At 38.7% G+C, this 23,529-nt stretch overlaps 1 protein-coding gene across 5 annotated transcripts in view; it reads left to right on the top strand.

Moving 5' to 3' along the window:
- SMAP1 (small ArfGAP 1) overlaps nt 1-23,529 on the top strand; it is a 190,165-nt gene that overhangs the window by 87,627 nt on the left and 79,009 nt on the right. Inside the window, exon 5 of one of the 5 annotated variants that reach the window (XM_047103213.1) lies at nt 2,485-2,565. The exons of the other annotated variants lie outside the window; for them this stretch is intronic. Within the exon in view, the coding sequence (XP_046959169.1) occupies nt 2,485-2,565 (81 nt within the window). The remainder of the gene's footprint in view (nt 1-2,484; nt 2,566-23,529) is intronic. 5 annotated transcript variants of the gene reach the window in all.

The raw sequence follows: 23,529 nt of genomic DNA, 5'->3' as shown, positions 1-23,529 counted from the left end.
CTCATTCCTTGCTCATATAATGTATTTTAACCCTGCTCATTGAAGAGAAAAGAAAAGAAAAAAAAAAAAAAAGAGAGAGAGAGAGCCAAACCATAAGAGACCCTTAAAAACTGAGAATAAACTGAGGATTGATGGGGGGGTGGGAGGGAGGGGAAGATGGGTGATTGGGCATTGAGGAGGGCACCTGTTGGGATGAGCACTGGGTGTTGTATGGAAACCAATTTGACAGTAAATTTCATTAAAAAATTTTTAAAAAGTGAACTTTATTGAAGATAAAATTTATGTGTAGTAAAAGATAATTTAAGATAGAGTTCATTGACTTTTGAAATACATATACCTTTCTGTAACCACCATAGAGGGCATATGTAATCTTTCCTTTCTAAAAGGTTCCTTACTGCCTCTTATTTCCCACCCCTGGCCCAGGTAACCATTGATCTACTTTTTTTCACTTTACATTATATTTGTCTTTGCTGGAGTTTCATATGAATGGTATCATATGTATGTACTCTTTGGTGTGTGATGTCTTTCTTTTGGTATATTTCTGAAATTCATCCCTGTTTTTGTGAGTACTATTAGACCATTCTTTTTTTATTGGCAAATAATAATTCATTTTATGGGTATACCACAGTTTGTTTATTTGTTTACCTGTTAATTTGTCCATTGATTTTTCAAGTGTCTTTCCTACTGAAAAACTCTCTCTGTTTCTTTCTAGCTGAAACATAGTATTAAAGCTTTTTTAGGAGGGAGCATTAAAATGCTTTCTTAAGTTACTGCTATTTATTTTAATGTTTTATTTTTGAGAGAGAGAGAGAGAGTGCAAGCGGGGTAGGGGCAGAGAGAGAAGGAGACACAGAATCTGAAGCAGGCTCCAGGCTCCAAGCTGTCAGCAGAGAGCCCAATGCAGGGCTCAAGTTCAGGAACTGTGAAATTGTGACCTAAGCAGAAGTTGGGCACTTAGCCGACTGAGCCACCCAAGTGCCCCTAATTACTGTTATTTATTAAATAGTTTTATATTCCTACTTCTGAGTTTTAAAAGTGGCCAAATCAGTCAGAAGGAGAACAAACACTTTTATAATGAATTACCTTGAATTAGTAACCCTTGACATGCTAAATATATACCTATTTCTCTTTTATATTTTTGTATTTAGCTATTACAGGAGTTTGGGGGCAAAGAGGTCTTTATGGTACAGGCTATCATCTTAAGTGCATTTGTGTGCTTTTTTATCTGTTATTTTCTACATAAAGTGGCAATTAAAGATATCTAGCAAGTAAATGTCCAATAGGATAAAGTAGCTTTGAAGCCAGGGTTTAAGGTGCCTTTTATCTTTTAAAATCTTTTCTTCTGTGTGTAATTTCCATTAGTAGTTACTAAATGGTTAGTTTGCACAATTACAACAGAGCCAACAAGCAGTGTTCAAGGAAAAAAAAACCCTAAAGTTTATGGTCTTGTGTTGTGATTCAAGAATTACAACCGTAACTAACTTAATAACAAGCAAATTGAATGAGGACTTATCTCCCAATGTTATTTTGACATTATGTAATAACCTTTCTGTAATAGCACCTTTTATTTTAAACAGTTCCTTAGAGGCACTGTTGATATGATAGGGCAATATATACAGATGTCAGTTTTATGGCTCCAGAGATCTACTATGCATTTGGTAAACATATTTCAGTTATATTTTGGCAGTAAAGAGAGCAGGAAGATAATGCTTCCATTAAAGTGATCAACTATGCATGTAGAAATTGGGTAGGAAGATGTGTGAAAAGGCTTTCAGATGAAATGCATTTTCATATATAAATTGCCTCTGCTGCATATATAACTGTCTCATAATGCTTTAGGGTAATTCAGCAAATACAGCACTGGAAATGGTGTTTGTACATACTGATCTTAAAGAAGGAAGTGTATAAATTGCTTTATGATAAGTCCTGCTGCTGCTTAGCTGTTATATTGCATTAACCCACTCTTTTATCCCAGACTTTTTTCTTTTCTTAAACAGCTGATTAAAACTAATTAACTTACTATTTCAGCACTGTTTTATTTTCCATTCTTAAAATAGTTATTACAAGTAAAAGCAGAAGTTCATTTGTGTTTTTCTGCTACGTGAAACAATATGTCTTCATCCTCAGAGCATTAGTATTTCAAAAGTAATGTTGAGTAAAAGTTTACTATCTGAGAAGCTTAATTATTTTTCAGATACTTATGGTATGATCATACCTGAGAACATATTAAATTTTGTATCATAGCGAACTCTGTTTTAAATCACACATTATTCTGTAATAAATACTTACATTTTTAGAAACTTCACATGGGAATTTTAAAAAAAGCAAAAATATTCTCTTCTTGATGCATTATTTCTCTTGGTTAACATACTTCTAAGTGCTTTTATGTCTCAGAAATAGGTGGGTTTTGTTTTTCCCTGTGCCTGTCAGTTCTATTACCTTCTTTTCATTTTGTTCTTCTGACTTTTCATCTGCATTCCACAGATTTCCTCCTCTGATGCTCCTCTTCAGCCTTTGGTGTCCTCTCCTTCTCTACAATCTGCTGTTGAGAAAAACAAATTGGAGGTATGGTAGTGTTCTAGCCAGCTGCATTATGTAGTGTTCAGTGGTAAATAAGCTTTCTTTTGCTGTGTGTCATAATTTGGGAGTGGTGTAATAGTTGTTTATATTTTGAGTGGTCTCCAGTATTAAATATATTAAATATAACAATTTCTAGAATATTTTCCTATGCCACCAGTAGGATTAAAGAAGTTTGATCTGTTTCATTTCAAAATGACAGATTTATTGGTACTATAGATATAGCTCAACATTTAAGAAGCAATTTTTTTGTTGTTGTTTGCATTACTACTTTATACTTCTAGGATTTTTTTTATAGTTGCTGTTGAATTCTTTGATCTATTAAAAAAAGTCTTTCATTGAAAATGTTTTCTTTAGAAGATTCTATTGTTTTAAGCATTTGAAGAAAGTGTCAAGTTTCTTTTTTTAGGCAATAGTAGCCATCATTCAGATACAGTAATGTAGATAATACAGAGTTATGACTATGGAATCATCAGTGATAATCGTTAGAATGTGTTTGTGGTAGGCATGGTTAGAGTGAATGGTAATGGTTCCTAATGAGGAAAACATAACTTTACAGAAGTTTCTTATGCAGTATCATTTTTGTGCTGTGATTGACATTCACTCACTATGCTCTTTAATACAGGAGGCGTACTTTTGAAATATCTTTAATTCTTAATAAACATTAGCTATAAGGATTAGGATGCATTCTAAGTAGAGAAGGCATCTTGTGAAAAAAACCCTGTGGGCAGAGTGGGTTGTTTAGAGATTTGTAAGTGGATGGCATAGCTAGAACATGCATAGGATAGGGAGAGAAGTGAGAGAGCAGCTCACTTCTGAGCCTTCTGAATGATTTTGGTCTTCACTCTGAAGGCCCTGATACTACAATGATGAACTTTAAGGGTGGAAAAGGTAACAGGATCTGATTTTCTTGTCTTCACATTGTTCCTCATATCTGTGGAGAATAAATTATGTGTTGATGGGTGTGGAAAAAGCTTGAGAACTTGCTTTAATCCATGAATAAAATGATGGGAGCATGTGCTAAAATGGAGGGAAAGAGAATAAAAAGGCAAGTGTAGTTTTAAGAGATTTTGAGAAGATGGAATCCATGGGATTTAGTAATGAATACATTGTGACGGTACTTTGGGAAGCCTTGATGGCTTCCAGTTTCTGGCTTGAGTATCTCAGTACATGATGGTTCTATCCGGGGAGAAAGGGATACAAGCTGAGGGTGAGGAACAGGTTTGTGGAGAACAGAGGCAAGGGGATGAATTAGAAGTTGGATATGACTGTGGGACATCCAGGCATCTACTAGGTAGTTGAATATATAGGTCTATAGCCCAGAGGAAAGATCTAGGCTGGGGGAAGTGGGAATAGATAGAGAGGGATTGAGAGGAGGATTAAGATTATAAAGCAGCCCAGGGAGAGTGTGTTGAGTGATAAGAGGAAAGTTCTGAGAATAGAAAGCTGGGTACACTTGAACTTAAGAGTTAGCAAAGGGAATTCACAAGGAGTCTGTAGGGGACAGTTTTAGAGCATGAAGTACATGGTTGGAGTGTTGTAGGTACTTACTAGGTCAGCACACAGACCCAGGAAAGAAGCACTCTAGGAGTATGGATGTTACCATGAGAAAGTGGAAGAATGTCAGAGGCAAATTTTGCCTTTTCAAAATTTGCTCTGAAACTATGCTTTCATGTAAGAAAAAGAGTGGAAATCCTGAGTATACCTTTTTACTGTGGTTCCTACCTGCAAGTCTTAGAAAGCAGTGGACATTGGTGTTTCAAGATGGTGGCATAGGAAGACCTGGAACTCCCCTTTTCCCATGACACAACAAATCTACAACTACACATAGAACAATTTTCTCCAAAAAAGACACTAAAACTAGCTGAACAGCTCCTTCACAACAAAGGACAAAAAGGCCGCATTGAGATAGGTAGGTGAGGCAGAGACATGGAGCCACCCCTGGTGCTGTGATCCACAGGTGAAAGGGATCTCACAAATATGAAGAACATCCCTGAGGAGTGAGGAGTGAGTCCTATATCAGACACCCCAACCCTTAGGACCTGCACTGGGGAGAGGAGTCCGCAAAACATCTGGCTTTGGAAACCAACAGGTCTTATGTCCAGGATACCCAGAAAACTGTAGGAAAGTATGACTCTACTCTTAAAGGGCATATGAACAGTGACTCACTTGTCCTAGAACCCAGTGCAAAAGGAGCAAGTTGAAAAAGAAGCTCCTAGACCATATGTGAAAGAGATTTATTGCCTAATTTTAAAGTGTCTGTTAGAAGGACAGGGGTCAGTTGGATCTCTCTTTGAAGACAGGTACTAGGCAGAACCATTTTTGTACTACCTCTACCTTGCCAGTGCTGCTCGCCCTGCTCTTCTACACCCCCACAGTCCCACCCTACCAAATTGGATGGGTTGGTTCTTCCTGGGTTGGTGCTGTCCTGTGACCCTGCTAAAGCCAAGAAACGCATGCATTTCACACAGGGGACACCCCTTGAATGCCTGGCTCTGGTGGCCAGTGGGCCTTGCATTTTTGATCCTTACGGAACTGAAACAAATTGGAGGCACAATTTGTGGCAGGCTATCCCCCCCCACCCCCTCCCCCCCCATACATAGGGCACTACACAAACAGCTGACTGAAACATACTCTCGGTCTTCCTATGACCACTCCTTCAATACTAGGAGAGGTCACTATTTTTCCTAACAGAAACAAACAGAGAATTAGGCAAATGAGGAAATGGGACTATGCTCCAAAAAAAGAATATGGTAACATTTTAGGGGGAAAAAAATCTTAATGGTGATAAGTAATTTACCTGATAAAGAATTCAAAGTAATAGTCATAAAGATGTTCATTGATATTGGGAGAATAATGGATGAAGGCAGAGAATTTCAACAAAGAGATAGAAAATATTAGAAAATACCAAATGGAAGTCACAGAGCTGAGCCAAGGAATTAAGATGACAGAATAGTAGGGGGACCCAGTGCTTGCTTTGTCCCTCGAACGCTAGATAAATATCAAATCAATCTGAACACCCGGGAAACCGATCTGAGGAATCACAAAACAAACTGCACAACTAGAGGGAGAGAAGCGTTCATATCATGGAAGGTAGTAGGTGTAGAGACTTGATGTGGTGGAGAAAAGAATTGCCAGTACTGTGGAGGTGAGGGAGCCCTGATCGGGGAAAAAGGGGAGAGAGAGCAAGAGTGCAAGCAGGGTTCAGGGCATTGCACAAGAAAAACACTTCCCCGAAACTACTGACAGGGAAAATGAGAAGGGCTGATTACTGCAAGTTTTTACAAGCAGCAGAGCTCAAACTCTGAAGTTTTAGAAATCTGGGCCATCACTGGGTGGAGCCTGACAGGTGTACAGGGGCTCCTGTGTAGAAGGAGGGCAGAAGCCCAAGAGCAGGCAGTGTGGTCTGAGGATCCCCTGGGTCGCTCTGGGAGAGGATAGTTCCCCTTCTTGGAGTGCACTTGGGAAAGGTGGCACTGCCTGTCAGGGGACAAAATAGCCAGTGGGTGCCATTGATCTGCTCCATTTATTAGCATAGAACAGAGGCATCTGCTGAGGGCAGCTAACCTGGATGCTGACTTTTTCTGTGCTATACGATGAATTCCAAGCCCCTGCACGTTGTTGGGACTGCCCTTTTGGGACAAACTGGCACCAGCCATAGGGTGATAAGACCCTCCCCCAGATGATGCATGGGTCTGTGCCATCCCAGGTTACTAAAATCTGGAGTTTTGAAACTCAGCTCATGTACCATAGATAAAACACAGGAGCACTGCACCACTGGGTGGGCAGATGGCTAGAGTGAAAGCAGGAATCTGAGGGATGCCTGGGACACACAAGGGGAGATTGTTCACTCATCTGTGAAGGCTTCCTAAACAGCAGCGGGCATAAACTTCCCTCTCTGGGGACAAGAGAGTTGGCTGACACCATTTTTACCCCTGCCCATGAGCACAGATGGGTTTCAGTGAGCAGGACAGCGCCCATAGTGGAGGCTTGAGCCGCTTACACCAAACCTTGTCCCCCTGAGCTGTGTAGGTGCTTTTTTAACCTGGGCAAGTATGCCTGAGACTCAGAGCAGCAGGCCTCTCCCCCAGAAGACTAGCATAACTGCCTTCCTCTGCCCCCCCACTGCACACACCCAGTCTACTGACCATGGAGTGCTGCAAAGCTTTAGCTCTAGGCAAAATAGAACCTAGCCTCTTTTAACAAGCAGACCAAAACACACCTACTTAAAAATCACCACACACACACACACAGTGGACAAGGTCCAAACACTCCCCATTGTAAGCAAGGAGAAACTCTGCAGAGGACTGACCCGAAGGAAAGAATAGCCAAAACACAATAGCACGGTGTACACAGCATACACCAGAACAACTCCCTGAAGCACCAGGCCCTGGACAGTATATGACCTCTTCTTAACATAGCCATTACTCTCAGGGACAGGAAGCATAACAGGCTTTCCTAAAACACAGAAGACAGAGACCTGGACAAAATGTCATGATGGAGGAATTCATCCCAAAAGAAAGAACAAGAAGAACAAGATCATGGCCAGGGATCTAATCAAAATAGATATAAGTAATATGCCTAAACTAGAATTTAAAACAACAATCATAAGGATAGTAGCTGGGCCAGAGGAAAGCATAAAAGACAGAGATAAAAGACTTATAAACTAGTCTGGCCGAAATAAAAAAAAAATGCTATAGCCAAGAAACCGAGGAATCAAAGAGTTATATAGAAGATAAAAATATGGAAAATAAATGAAGGTGAAAATAAGGAAGGAAAAATATTGGATAACATTCATATCATAAGAGTCCCAGAAGAAGAAGAGAGGGGAAAAAAGAGAAAGTGTATTTGAGGAAATTATAGCTGAAAATTTCCCTAATCTGGGGAAGGAAACAGACTTCCAAATCCAGGAGGCACAGACAACTCCCATAAAAATCAATAAAAGGAGACTAATACCAAGAAATATCGTAGTAAAATTTACAAAATACAGAGATAAGGAAAGAATTCTGAAAGCAGTAAAGGGAAAGCAATCCCTAAACTACAAGGGAAGACAAATAAGGTTAGCAGCAGATCTCTTCATAGAAACTTGGCAGGCCAGAAGGGAGTGGCATGACATATTCAGCATACTGAATGGGAAAAATATGCAGCCAAAAAGACTTTATCCAGCAAGGCTGTCATTCAGAATAGAGGAGAGATAAAGAATTTTCCGGACAAACAAAAACTGAAGGAGTTTGTGAGCACTAAACCAGCACTGTAAGAAATATTAAAGGGGACTCTTTGGGAAAGTCCAAAAGCAACAAAGACTAGGAAAGAACACAGAAAATATCCAGAAACACTGACTTTACATGTACTACAATGACACTGAATTCATATGTATCAGTAGTCAATCTGAATGTAAATGGACTAAATGCTCCAATCAAAAGACATAAGAATGGATAAAAAAAATAAGACCCATCTATATGCTGCCTACAGGAGATTCATTTTAGACCCAAAGACACCTCCAGATTGAAAGTGAGGGGATGGACAATCATTTATCATGCTAATGGACCTCAAAAGAAAGCCGGATTAGACATACATATAGAAGACAAACTAGAATTTAAACCAAAGACTGTAATAAGATGAAGAAAGGCACTATATCATAATAAAGGGGTCTATCCAACAAGAATTAAATCTAATTACAACTAATCTAATTGTAGATATTTATGCCCTCAACTTGGAAGCACCCAAATATATGTCATTTAATAACAAACATAAAGAAACTCACTGATAATAATACAATAATAGTAGGACACTTTATCACCTCACAGTAATGGACAAATCATCTAAGCAGAAAATCAGCAAGGAAACAATGCCTTTAAATGACACACTGGATCAGATGGCCTCAATAGATATATCAAGAACATTACATTAGCAGCAGGATACACATTCTTCTTGAGTGCGCATTCACCAGAGTAGATCACATACTGGGTTACAAATCAGACCTCAACAAGGACAAAAAGATTGAGATCATACCATGCGTATTTTCAGAACACAATACTATCAAACATGAAGACACCCACAAGAAAACATTTGGAAAAACCACAAATACATGGAGGTTAAAGAATATTCTACTAAAGAATGAATGTGTTAACCATGAAATTAAAGAAGAAAATTTTAAAAGTACATGGAAACAAATGAAAATGAAAACATAAGAGTCCAAAACCTTTGAGATGAAGTAAAAGCAGTCATAAGAGAGAAGTACATGGCAACACAAGTTTTTATGTCAAAAAACAAGAAAAGTCTCAAATACACAATCTAACCTTACACCTTTAAAAGAGCTAGAAAAAGAAAAGCAAGTAAAGCCTAAAGCCAGCAGAAGAAAGGAAATAATATAGATTAGAGCAGAAATAAATGTTGTGGAAACAACAAAACAGTAGAACAGATCAACAAAACTAGGAGCTGGTTTTTTGAAAAAAATTAATAAAATTCAAAAAGAAAAGAGAAAGGACCCCAAAAAATAAAATCACAAATGAAAGAGAGCTCACAACCAACACCACAGAAATACAAACAATATTAAGAGAATATTATAAAAAATGATATGCCAACAAATTGGGCAATCTGGATGAAATGGATAAATTCCTAGAAACATAAAAACTGTCAATACTGAAACAGGAAGAAATAGAAAATTTGAACAGACTCATACCCAGCAAAGAAATGGAATCTGTGATCAAAAATCTCTCAGCAAACAAAAGTCCAGGGCCAGATGGCTTCCCAGGGGAATTCTCCCAAACATTTAAAGAAGAGTTAATACCTATTCTTCTCAAATTGTTCCAAAAAATTAAAATGGAAGGAAAACTTCCAAACTCATTCTACAAGGCCAGCATTACCTTGATTCCAAAACCAGACAAAGACCCCAGTAAAAAGGAAAATTACAGGTCAATTTCCCTGATGCATGGTGCAGAAATTCTCAACAAGCTACTAGGAAAATCGAATCCAGTAGTACATTAAAAGAATTATTCACCACAACCAAGTGTGATTTATTCCTGGTCTGCAAGGATGGTTCAGTATTCACAAATCAGTCAGTATGGTACACCACATTAGTAAAAAAAAAAAAAAAAAAAAATAAGAACCATATGATCCTCTCGATAGATACAGAAAAAGCATTTGACAAAATACAGCATCCATTCTTGATAAAAACTCTCAACAAAGTAGAGATAGAGAAAACATACCTCAATATCATAAAGGCTGTATACAAAAGACCCACAGCTAATATCATTCTCAATGGGGAAAAACTGAGAACTTTTCCTCTGTGGTCAGGAACAAGACAGGGATTTCCACTGTCACCATTGTCATTTAACATGGTATTGGAAGTGCTAGCCGCAGCAGTTAGACAACAGAAAGAAAGAAAATCCATCCACATCGGCAAGGAAGAAGTCAAACTTTCACTATTCACAGATGACATGATACTCTATGTAAAAATTCTGAAAGACCACCAAAAAGTTGCTAGAACTAATACATGAAGTCTGCAAAGACACAAGGATACAAAATCAACATACAGAAATTGGTTGCATTTCTATATACCAATAATGAAGCAGTAGAAAGAGAAATCAAGGAATCAGTCCTATTTACAATTGCACCAAAAACCATAAGATACCTAACAATAAACCTAATCAAAGAGGTAAAAAGATCTGTACTCTGAAAACTGTAGAACACTTATGAATGAAATTGAAGAAGACACAAAGAAATGGAAAAACCTTCCATGCTCATGGATTAGAAGAACAAACATTGTTAAAATGTCTGTACTACCCAAAGCAATCTGCACATTTAATGTAATCCCCATCAAAATACCACCAACATTTTTCACAGAGATGGAACACACAATCCTAAAATTTGTATGGGACTACAGGAGACCCCAAATAGACAAAATCAATCTTGAAAAAGAAAAGCAGAGCTGGAGGCATTACAATTCCGACTTCAAGCTATATTACAAAGCTATAGTCATCAAGACAGTATGGACTGGCACAAAAAATAGACACATAGATCAGTGGAGTAGAATAGAAAACCCAGAAATGGACCCACAACTATCTGGCCAACTCATTTTCAACAAAGCAGGAAAGAATATCCAATGGAAAAAAGACAGTTTGTTCAACAAAGGGTGTTGGGAAAACTGGACAGTGACATGCAGAAAAATGAAACTGGACCACTTTATTACACCATTCACAAAAATAAACTCAAAATGGATGAAAGACCTACATGTGAGACAGGAAACCATCAAACTCCTAGAAGAGAACACAGGCAGCAACCTCTTTGACCTCAGCTGCAGCAGTTTCTTAATAGACATGTTGCTGAAGGCAAGGGAAACAAAAGCAAACATGAACTCTTGGCGTTTTATCAAGATAAAAAGCTTCACACAACGAAGGAAACAGTCAATTAAAAGGTAGCCTACAGAATGGGAGAAGATATTTGCAAATGACGTATCTGATAAAGGGTTAGTATTCAAAATGTATGAAGAACTTACCAAACTCAACACCAAAGAAACAGACAATCCAGTTAAGAAATGGGCAGAAGACACGAGTCAACTTTTTTCCAAAGATATCCAGGAAGGTGTTGTTAACAACACAGGAAGCAACAGATGTTGTCAAGGATTCAGAGAAAGGGGAACCATCTTGCATTGTTGGTGGGAATGCAAACTGGTGCAGCCCCTTTGGAAAACATTATGAAGGTTCCTCAGAAAGTTAAAAATAGAACTGTCATACAACCCAGCAATTGCGGTAGTAGGTATTTACCCAAAGGATACAAAAATACAGATTTGAAGGAGCGCGTGCACCCTGATGTTTATAGCAACATACCAACAATAACCTAATTATGGACAGAGCCCAAATGTCCATCAACTGTTGAATGGATAAAGAAGGTATCTTGTGTATACACACACACACACACACACACACACACACACACACACACTGGAATATTACTCAGCCATCAAAATGAATAAAATCTTGCCATTTGCAATGATGTAAATGGAGCTAGAATGTATTATGCTAAGTGAAACAAGTCTGTCAGAGAAAGACAAATACCATATGATTCCAGTCATATGTAGAATGTAAGAAACAAGACAGATGAACATAGGGGAAAGAGGGGAAAAAAAGAGAGAGTGGCAAACCATAAGAGACTCTTAATGGTTTATAGAGAACATACTTAGGGTTGATAGAAGGGAAGTCAGGGGATGGGCTAGATGGGTGATGGGTATTAAGGAATATAGTTGTTGTGATGAGCACTGCATGTTGTATATAAGTGATGAAATAATAAATTCTACTCACTAAGCCAATTACACTGTATGTTAACTAACTAGAATTTTAATTAAAACTTGAAGTAAGTAGGAAAAAAGGAAGTCACAAAGCTGAAGAGTACAATAACTTAACTAAAAAATATACTAGAGGGAATCAACAACAGAATAGGGTAAAGCAGAAGAATGGATCAAGGATCAGTGACCTGGCAGACAAGACAGTGGAACTTGGCCAAAAGCAGCAAAAAGAAATGTTTTTTTAAATGAAAATAACTTAAAGGCCTTATGGGACAACATCAGTTACCCTCACCACCGAATAACAGTCACATTTTGAAGGTCACAGAAAGAGGAGAGCTAAAGGGACAGAAAACTTATTTGGAGAAATAATAGCTGAAAACCTTCCTAAACTTGGGAGGAAAACTACCCATACAGATTCAGGAAGCCCAGGGAGTTCCAAGTAAAAGTCTAAGCCCAAGAGATCTCTGGCAACACATAGGAATTAAAATGTTAAATTAAACTGTTAAATTAAACTGTTAAAACCTAAAGATAGACTCATGGGAAGATGGTGGAGTAGGAAGATCCTGAGCTCATCTCCCATGGAAACACGAAGGCTGGATCTACATATAAAGCAACTCTCTGAGAATGACCTGAATACTAGCATAATGGCTATTATACAACTAAAGATATCTGTAAAAGACTTGTCAAAAGAGTAAGAAAGACAGGGACATAGTTAGATTGGAAAACAAACTCCCCCCGCCCTCAGTGCAGTAATGCAGAAGTTGGGGGGGATATCAAGGTACCAGGGTTCTCACTGATATGTGAGGGGGGAGGGAGGGGTTAAGCCCCATACTGGGCATCCTTTGCCCCAGGGATCAGCACCAGGAAGTTGAATCCCTATAATATCTAGCTTTTCAAATCAGTGGGGCTTAACTGTGTGAGGGCTAGAGGGCTATGGAGAATGGAGACTCTGTTTTTAAAGGGCCTGTGAACAGTTTCACTTACTTGGAGACCCAGCATAGAGACAGCAGTTTGAAAAGTGCCTGGAACATACATGAAGGAGATTGACTAATTTTAGTGCCTGTGCCAGAGGGGCAGGGATCTGTAGGAAATTTCTCCAGCCAGAGAAGCACTGGAGGGCACCATTTTCTTGCTTTCCTTTAGCTGTCAGATACTTATTCTGACACTCTCCATCACCCTTGCTAGCAAACACTCATTTCACCTTCAGGTTCCCCTGTAGCCTGACATATATATCCCTGCAGGCATCCTTCCAGTGGTTACCATCCTACCACATCTTGGCAGGCAGCCTCAGTCAGGACCAGTGCCCCACTAGAAGCACCTTCAACCCTCCCACTCCCACCCAGGGGGAAGCCTTGGCTGGGATTGACACCCAGCCAAGTAACTCATGCCCCATAGTAACTCATGCTCCATAGTAACTCATGCCCCATAGAATAGGGGACAGCCCTGCCCACCAGCATGGCTGCAACAGTTGTCGCTAGGCTTTACAGCAGCCACCCTGGGTATTAACTGCACCTACCAGCATACCTGCAGCAACCACAGCCAGGCCTCTTAGCCAACCAGGCTGGAGGCTGACTCTACCCCTCCACTGTGCCCATAGCAGTAACAGCCAGGCATTACAGCCAGTCCCACCCACCAGTGTGCTCCTAGCATTCATGACCCAGGCACAACAGGGGGGTACATGCAGCCACACAGAGGATACCCCTGAACCACCTGGTTCTAGTGACTGGGAAGCTTGTGTTTCTGGGCCCCAAAAGATACTTTCTACATAAGGCCACTACCTTCAAGACAGAAATGTAGCTGACCTTACTAATATATAAAAACAGACACAGAGAATCAGACAAATTGAACAGAGGAATATGTTCTGAATGAAAGAATAAGACAAAACCTCAAAAAGAGCTAAACAAAAAGGAGTTAAGCTATCTGCCTAATGGAGTTCAAAGTAATAGTCATAAAGATGATCACTAAACTGGAAAGAAAAATGCATGAACTCACTGAGACATTTCATTAAAAAGATAGAACTACAAAAAAGATTTAGAACTGAAGAATACTGTACTGGAGAATCAGCAGCAGATTAGAGGATGCAGAACAGATCAGTAAGCTGCAGGACAGGGTAGTGGAAATCATTCAAGCTGAATGGCAAGAAGAAAAAAGAATTTAAAATATGAGGATACATGGGGGTGTCTGGGTGGCTCAATGAGTTAAGCATCTGGCTTTGCCTCAGGTCATGATCTCACAGTTTATGAGTTCAAGCCCCACATTGGGCTCTCTGCTGTCAGCACAGAGCCTGCTTCAGATCCACTGTCTCCCTGTCTCTCTGCTCCTCCCCTGCACTCATGTATGCGTTCTCTCTCAAAACTAAATAAACATTAAAAAAAACCAAAAAAACCCCAAAACACCCAGGATAAGTGAAGGAGCCTCTAGGACAACATCAAGCATACTAAATTCAAAGGAGAAGAGTTAGAGAAGAGGCAGAAAACTTATTTGAAGAAATAATAGCTGAAAACTTACCAAATCTGGGGAAGCAAACAGACATCCAGGTCCATGGAACACAGAGAGCCCCAAGGAAGATGAACCTGAAGAGGTTCACACCAAAACACATAGTAATTAAAATGGCAAATGTTAAAGGTAGGAACTTCAAACCAGCAAGAGAAAAGCAGTTAGTTATATACAACAGAATACCCATAAGACTGTCAACTAATTTCTCAGCAGAAAGTTTGTAGACCAGAAGGGAGTGACATGATATATTCAAGCATGAAAGAAAACAACTTACAGCTAACAATACTCTACCCAGCTAGGTTATTACTCAGAATTGAAGGAAACCCTAAAGATTTTCCCAGATAAACAAAGGTTAAAGGAGTTTACCACCACTAAATCAGCCTTATGAGAAATGTTAAAGGGAACTCCTTAAGTGGAAGGAAAAGGCCATAACTAGAAGAAAATTAGGAAAACATTTCATAGGTAAAACAAACATAGTAAAAAGTAGTGAGTTAATCACTTATAAAGCAAGTATAGAGATTAAAACAGAAAAGGATTATAATCAGTTATATTTATAAAAATTAGCCAAGGGATACACAAAATAAAAAGATGTAAAACATGACATCATATTTGTAAAATGTGTAGGTGGGAGAAAAATTTAGTGCTTTTAGAATGTGTTCACATGTAAGTGACCATCCATGTAATATAGACTGCTATATATGTAAGATTGTTATATATGAACTCATTGGTAACCAGAAATCAAAAACTAATACTGACAAAATAGAAAGGAATCCAAGTATAACACTAAAAAATGCCTTCAAACCACAAGTAGAGAGAGCAAGAGGAGAAGAAGAAAGGAACGGAGAATTGCAAAAACAACCAGGAAGCAGTTAACAAAATGGGAATAAGAATATGCCTATTAATAATAAATGTAAATGTAAGTGGACTAAATGTTGCAATCAAAAGTCCCATTCAAGGTGGCTGAATGGATGAAAAATCAAGATCTGTCTATATGCAACCTATAAGAGATTCATTTTAGATATAGGGATACATAGTGAAAGGATGGAAAAAGATGTTTCGTACAAATGGAAACCAAAAGAAAGCAGAGAGGGCTATACTCAGACAAAACAGACTTTAAAACAGAATGAAAAAAGACAAGGGCATTAAATAATGGTAAATGGAACAGTGTAGCAGGAAGTTACAATATTTGTAAATATTTATGTATGCAACATAGGAGCACCTAAGTATATAAAACAAATATTAACAGACCTAAAAGTAGAGATTGACAGCAATACAATAATAGTAGTGGACTTTAATACCTTACTTATATCATTACATGGATCATCCAGAAAAAAAGTCCATAAGGAAGCATTGTCCTTAAACAGCACGTTAGACCAGATATATTTATTAGATAAACACAGAACATTCCATCCAAAAGTAGCAGAATACACATTCTTCTCAAGAGCATGTGGAACATATTTCAGTATAGATCATATTTCAGACCATGAAAAATTCTCAGTTTAAGAAGATTGAAGAGGGGCGCCTGGGTGGCGCAGTCGGTTAAGCGTCCGACTTCAGCCAGGTCACGATCTCGCGGTCCGTGAGTTCGAGCCCCGCGTCGGGCTCTGGGCTGATGGCTCAGAGCCTGGAGCCTGTTTCCGATTCTGTGTCTCCCTCTCTCTCTGCCCCTCCCCCGTTTATGCTCTGTCTCTCTCTGTCCCAAAAATAAATAAAAAACGTTGAAAAAAAAAATTAAAAAAAAAAAAAAAGAAGATTGAATACCAAGCATTTTTTATACCACAATGGTATGAAACTAGAAATAAATCACAAAATGAAAATTGAGAAAAGCACAAATATATGGAGATTAGACAACACAATACTGAACAGCCAGTGAATCTGTGAGGAAATCAAAAGATAAATTAAAAAATACCTTGAGAGAAATGAAAATGAAGCATAGCAAAATCTGTGGGATTCAGGAAAAGCTGTTCTTTTTTTTTTTTTTTTTTAATGAAATTTATTGTCAAATTGGTTTCCATACAACACCCACTGCTCATCCCTGGAAAAGCAGTTCTAAGAGGGAAGTTCATAGTGATACAAACCTACCTTAAGAAGTAAGAAAAATCCCAAATAAACAATCTAACTTCATACCCAAAGGAACTAGATGAAGGGGAACAAATGAAGCTCAGAGTTGGTAGAAGGAATGAAATAATAAAGATTGGACTGCAAAAAAGAAAATATAGAATAAAAGGAAAAGGAAAAGATCAATGAAACTCAGAACTGGTTATTTCAAAAAATAAATGAAATTGATAATCCTTTAGCCAGACTCATCAAGGAAGAAAAAAAGAGAAATAAATAAAATCAGAAATGAAAGAAGGGAAGTAACAACTGATACCAAAGATAATACAAAAGATTATAAGAGACTGCTATGAACAATTCTGTTCCAACAGATTGGACATCCTGAAAGAAATGGATAAAATTCCTAGAAATATAGAATCTATTAGGAATGAATCATGAAGAAATAGAAAATCCGAATAGACCATTTAGTAACAAGGAGTTTGAATCCATAATCAAAAACCTCCCAACCAACAAAATTCCAGGATGAGATGGCTTCACTGGTAAATTGTACCTCAAACTCTTCCAAAAAAATTGAAGAGTGGAGAATGTTTCCCAGTTAATTTCATGAGGCCAGTATTACCCTAATACCAAAACCAGAGAAGCATACCACAAAAAAAAAAAAAAAGAAAGAAAATTACAGGCCAATACCCTGATGAACACATATGAAAAAAAAAACTTCAACAAAATGTTAGCAAACCTAATTCAACAAAGCATTAAAAAGATCATACACCATGATCAAATGGCGTTTATGGGAGGGATATAAGGATGGTTCAACATCCTCAAATCAGTCAATATGATCTACCATGTGTAACAAATTAAGGATAAAAATCATGATCATCTCAACAGATGCAGAAAAAGGATTTAACAAATTCAAAATCCATTTATGGTAAAAACTCTCAACAAAGCAAGTATGGAGGGAATGTACCTCAACATAATAAAGGCCATGTATGACAAACCAAAAGGTAACATCATACTCAACAATGAGAAGCTAAGAGTTTTTTCTCTAATATCAGGAAGAAGACAAGAGTGCCCACTCTCACCACTTCTACTCAGCATAGTATTAGTTAGGTAGTTAGGCAAGAAAAAGATATAAAAGGCATCCAAATTAGAAAGAAGTAAAGTTGTCATTATTTGTGGATAAAATTTTATATATAAAACCCTAAAGATTCCACCAAAAAGCTGTCAGAACTAAGAAACAACTTCAGTAAACTTGCAGGATGCAAAATCAGTATACAAAAATCTGTTGTTTTTGTGCACTAACAAAAAGAAATTAAGAAACCAATCTCATTTACAATTGCATCAAAAATGATAAAATACCTGGGAATAAATTTAACTGAGGCAGTGGAAGACCTTTACATTGGAAAGTACAGATACTGATGAAAGAAACAGAAGAAGACACAAGTAAATGGAAAGGATTATATGCTCATAGATTGAAAGAATTGGTATTGTTTAAATGTCTGTATTATACAAAGCAATTTATAGGTTTCAGTGCAATCCTTATCAAAATCGCAGTCACATTTTTCATAGAAATAGAATGAACATTTCTGAAATTTGGCTTTTTTTCTTAATATATGAAGTTTGTTGTCAAATTGGTTTCCATACAACACCCAGTGCTCATCCCAAAAGATGCCTTCTTCAATACCCATCACCCACCCTCACTCACCTCCCTCCCACCCCCCATCAACCCTCAGTTTGTTCTCAGTTTTTAAGAGTCTCTTATGCTTTGGCTTTCTCCCACTCTAACCTCCTTTTTTTTTTTTTTTTCCTTCCCCTCCCCCATGGGTTTCTCAGGATTCACATAAGAGTGAAACATATGGTATCTGTCTTTCTCTGTGTGGCTTATTTCACTTAGCATCACACTCTCCAGGTCCATCCACGTTGCTACAAAGGGCCATATTTCATTCTTTCTCATTGCCACGTAGTACTCCATTGTGTATATAAACCACAATTTCTTTATCCAATCATCAGTTGATGGACATTTAGGCTCTTTCCATAATTTGGCTTTTGTTGAGAGTGCTGCTATAAACATTGGGGTGCAAGTGCCCCTATGCATCAGTACTCCTGTATTCCTTGGGCAAATTCCTAGCAGTGCTACTGCTGGGTCATAGGGTAGGTCTACTTTTAATTTTTTGAGGAACCTCCACACTGTTTTCCAGAGCGGCCGCACCAGTTTGCATTCCCACCAACAGTGCAAGAGGGTTCCCGTTTCTCCACATCCTCTCCAACATCTGTAGTCTCCTGATTTGTTCATTTTGGCCACTCTGACTGGCATGAGGTGATATCTGAGTGTGGTTTTGATTTGTATTTCCCTGATGAGGAGCGACATTGAGCATCTTTTCATGTGCCTGTTGGCCATCTGGATGTCTTCTTTAGAGAAGTGTCTATTCATGTTTTCTGCCCATTTCTTCCCAATAGTTCATTTTTTGCTTTTAATTCCCTTGCCTTTGGGGATGGGTCAAGTAAGAAATTGCTGCGGCTGAGGTGAGAGAGGTCTTTTCCTGCTTTCTCCTCTAGGGTTTTGATGGTCCTGTCTCACATTCAGGTCCTTTATCCATTTTGAGTTTGTTTTTGTGAATGGTGTAAGAAAGTGGTCTAGTTTCATTCTTCTGCATGTTGCTGTCCAGTTCTCCCAGCACCATTTGTTAAAGAGGCTGTCTTTTTTCCATTGGATATTCTTTCCCGCTTTGTCAAAGATTAGTTGGCCATACTTGTGTGGGTCTAGTTCTGGGGTTTCTATTCTATTCCATTGGTCTGTGTGTCTGTTTTTGTGCCAATACCATGCTGTCTTGACGATTACAGCTTTGTAGTAGAGGCTAAAGTCTGGGATTGTGATGCCTCCTGCTTTAGTCTTCTTCAAAATTACTTTGGCTATTCGGGGCCTTTTGTGGTTCCATAAGAATTTTAGGATTGCTTGATCCAGCTTCGAGAAGAATGATGGTGCAATTTTGATTAGGATTGCATTGAATGTGTAGCTAGCTTTGGGTAGTATTGACATTTTAACAATATTTATTCTTCCAACCCATGAGCACGGAATGTGTTTCCATTTCTTTATATCTTCTTCAATTTCCTTCATAAGTTTTCTATAGTTTTCAGCATACAGATATTTTACATGTTTGGTTAGGTTTATTCCTAGGTATTTTATGCTTCTTGGTGCAGTTGTGAATGGGATCAGTTTTCTTTATTTGTCTTTCTGTTGCTTCATTATTATTCATTATTATTCTGTTATTCATTATTCATTATTATTCTGTTGCTTCATTATAAGAATGCAGCTGATTTCTATACATTGATTTTGTATCCTGCAACTTTGCTGAATTCATGTATCAGTTCTAGCAGACTTTTGGTGGAGTCTATCGGATTTTCCACGTATAATATGTCATCTGCAAAAAGTGAAAGCTTAACTTCATCTTTGCCAATTTTGATGGCTTTGATTTCCTTTTGTTGTCTGATTGCTGATGCTAGAACTTCCAAGACTATGTTAAACGACAGCGGTGAGAGTGGACATCCCTGTCGTGTTCCTGATCTCAGGGAAAGAGCCCTCAGTTTTTCCCCATTGAGGATGATACTAGCTGTGGGCTTTTCATAAATGGCTTTTATGATCTTTAAGTATGTTCCTTCTATCCCGACTTTCTCGAGGGTTTTTATTAAGAAAGGATGCTGAGGGGCGCCTGGGTGGCGCAGTCGGTTAAGCGTCCGACTTCAGCCAGGTCACGATCTCGCGGTCAGGGAGTTCGAGCCCCGCGTCAGGCTCTGGGCTGATGGCTCGGAGCCTGGAGCCTGTTTCCGATTCTGTGTCTCCCTCTCTCTCTGCCCCTCCCCCGTTCATGCTCTGTCTCTCTCTGTCCCAAAAATAAATAAACGTTGAAAAAAAAATTTTTTTAAAAAAAAAAAAAAAGAAAGGATGCTGAATTTTGTCAAATGCTTTTATCTGCATTGATTGACAGGATCATATGGTTCTTTTCTTTTCTTTTATTAATGTGATGTATCACATTGATTGATTTGCAAATGTTGAACCAGCCCTGCATCCCAGGAATAAATCCCACTTGATCATGGTGAATAATTCTTTTTATATGCTGTTGAATTCGACTTGCTAGTATGTTATTGAGAATTTTTGCATCCATATTCATCAGGGATATTGGCCTCTGGTTCTCTTTTTTTACTGGGTCTCTGTCTGGTTTAGGAATCAAAGTAATACTGGCTTCATAGAATGAGTCTGGAAGTTTTCCTTCTCTTTCTATTTTTTGGAACAGCTTGAGAAGGATGGGTATTATCTCTGCTTTAAATGTCTGGTAGAACTCCCCTGGGAAGCCATCTGGTCCTGGATTCTTATTTGTTGGGAAATTTTTGATAACTGATTCAATTTCTTCACTGGTTATGGGTCTATTCAAGCTTTCTATTTCCTCCTGTTTGAGTTTAGGAAGTGTGTGGGTGTTTAGGAATTTGTCCATTTCTTCCAGGTTGTCCAGTTTGTTGGCATATAATTTTTCATAGTATTCCCTGATAATTGCTTGTATTTCTGAGGGATTGGTTGTAATAATTCCATTTTCATTCATGATTTTATCTATTTGGGTCATCTCCCTTTTCTTTTTGAGAAGCATGGCTAGAGGTTTATCAATTTTCTGTATTTTTACAAAAAAATAACTCTTGGTTTCATTGATCTGCTCTATAGTTTTTTTAGATTCTATATTGTTTATTTCTGCTCTGATCTTTATTATTTCTCTTCTGCTGGGTTTGGGGTGTCTTTGCTGTTCTGCTTGTATTTCCTTTAGGTGTGCTGTTAGATTTTGTATTTGGGATTTTTCTTGTTTCTTGAGATAGGCCTGGATGCAATGTATTTTCCTCTCAGGACTGCCTTCGCTGCATCCCAAAGCATTTGGATTGTTGTATTTTCATTTTCGTTTGTTTCCGTATATTTTTTGATTTATTCTCTAATTGTCTGGTTGACCCATTCATTCTTTAGTAGGGTGTTCTTTAACCTCCAGTGCTTTTGGAAGTTTTCCAGACTTTTTCCTGTGGTTGATTTCAAGCTTCATAGCATTGTGGTCTGAAAGTATGCATGGTATGATCTCAATTCTTGTATACTTATGAAGGGCTGTTTTGTGACCCAGTATATGATCTATCTTGGAGAATGTTCCATGTGCACTCGAGAAGAAAGTATATTCTGTTGCTTTGGGATGCAGAGTTCTAAATATATCTGTCAAGCCCACCTGATCCAATGTCTCATTCAGGGCCCTTGTTTCTTTATTGACCGTGTGTCTAGATGATCTGTCCATTGTTGTAAGTGGAGTATTAAAGTCCCCTGCAGTTACCACATTCTTATCAATAAGGTTGCTTATGTTTGTGAGTAATTGTTTTCTATATTTGGGGGCTCCCTTATTTGGCGCATAGACATTTATAATTGTTAGCTCTTCCTGATGGATAGATCCTGTAATTATCATATAATGCCCTTCTTCATCTCTTGTTACAGCCTTTAATTTAAAATCTAGTTTGTCTGATATGAGTATGGCTACTCCAGCTTTCTTTTGACTTCCAGTAGCATGATGGATAGTTCTCCATCCCCTCACTTTCAATCTGAAGGTGTCCTCAAGTCTAAAATGAGTCTCTTGTAGACAGCAAACAGATGGGTCTTGTTTTTTTATCCATTCTGATACCCTATGTCTTTTGGTTGGCACATTTAGTCCATTTACATTCAGTGTTATTATAGAAAGATACGGGTTTAGAGTCATTGTGATGTCTGTATGTTTCATGCTTGTAGCGATGTCTCTGGTACTTGGTCTCACAGGATCCCCCTTAGGATCTCTTGTACGGCTGGTTTAGTGGTGACGAATTCCTTCAGTTTTTGTTTGTTTGGGAAGACCTTTATCTCTCCTTCTATTCTGAATGATAGCTTTGCTGGATAAAGGATTCTCAGCTGCATATTTTTTCTGTTCAGCACATTGAAGATTTCCTGCCATTCCTTTCTGGCCTGCCAAATTTCAGTAGAGAGATCCATCACAAGTCTTATCAGTCTCCCTTTATATGTTAGAGCATGTTCATCCCTAGCTGCTTTCAGAATTTTCTCTTTATCCTTGTATTGTGCCAGTTTCACTATGATATGTCATGCAGAAGATTGATTCAAGTTACGTCTGAAGGGAGTTGTCTGTGCCTCTTGGATTTCAATGCCTTTTTCCTTCCCCAGATCAGGGAAGTTCTCAGCTATGATTTCTTCCAGTACACCTTCAGCACCTTTCCCTCTCTCTTCCTCCTCTGGAATACCAATTATGCATAGAGTATTTGTGTTTAGTGCATTACTTCGTTCTCTTATTTTCCCCTTATACTCCTGGATTTTTTTATCTCTCTTTTTTTTTCTCAGCTTCCTCATTTTCCATAATTTTATCTTCTAGTTCACCTATTCTCTCCTCTGCCTCTTCAATCTGAGTTGTGGTTACCTCCATTTTATTTTGCAGCTTATTTATAGCATCTTTTAGCTCCTCCTGGCTGTTTCTTTGTCCCTTGATCTCTGTAGCAATAGATTCTCTGCTGTCCTTTATACTGTTTTAAAGCCCAGCAATTAATTTTATGACTATTATTTTAAATTCACTTTCTGTTATAGTGTTTAAATAGTTTCTGGTCAGTTCGTTAGCTGTCGCTACTTCCTGGAGTTTCTTTTGAGGGGAATTCTTCCGTTTCGTCATTATGGATAGTCCCTGGAGTGGTGTGGAACTGCAGGGCACTTCCCCTGTGCTGTCTTGAATAACTTGTGTTGGTGGGCGGGGCCACAGTCAGACCTGATGTCTGCCCCCAGCCCACCGCTGGGGCCACAGTCAGACTGGTGTGTACCTTCTCTTCCCCTCTCCCCTCTCCCTTTGTGCGGGATTCATTGTGGGGTGGTGTGGCCCCTGCCTGGGTTACTTGCACACTGCCAGGCTTGTGGTGCTGGGGATCTGGCATATTAGCTGGGGTGGATCGGCAAGGTATGCAGGGGCGGGAGGGGCAGGCTCAGCTCGCTTTTCCTTCGGAGATCCGCTTGGGGAGGGGCCCTGTGGCACCGGGAGGGAGGCAGACCTCTCGGAAGGATGGATCCACAGAAGCACAGTGTTGGG

The sequence above is a fragment of the Lynx rufus genome, unplaced genomic scaffold (assembly GCF_022079265.1).
Source record: "Lynx rufus isolate CCGP_SWC_20201006 ecotype Redwood Valley unplaced genomic scaffold, mLynRuf1.p SCAF_6, whole genome shotgun sequence".
NCBI classification, from domain to species: Eukaryota; Metazoa; Chordata; class Mammalia; order Carnivora; family Felidae; genus Lynx; species Lynx rufus.
The sequence above is the reverse complement of the archived record's forward strand: the minus strand, read 5'-3'. Positions and strand labels throughout refer to the sequence as shown.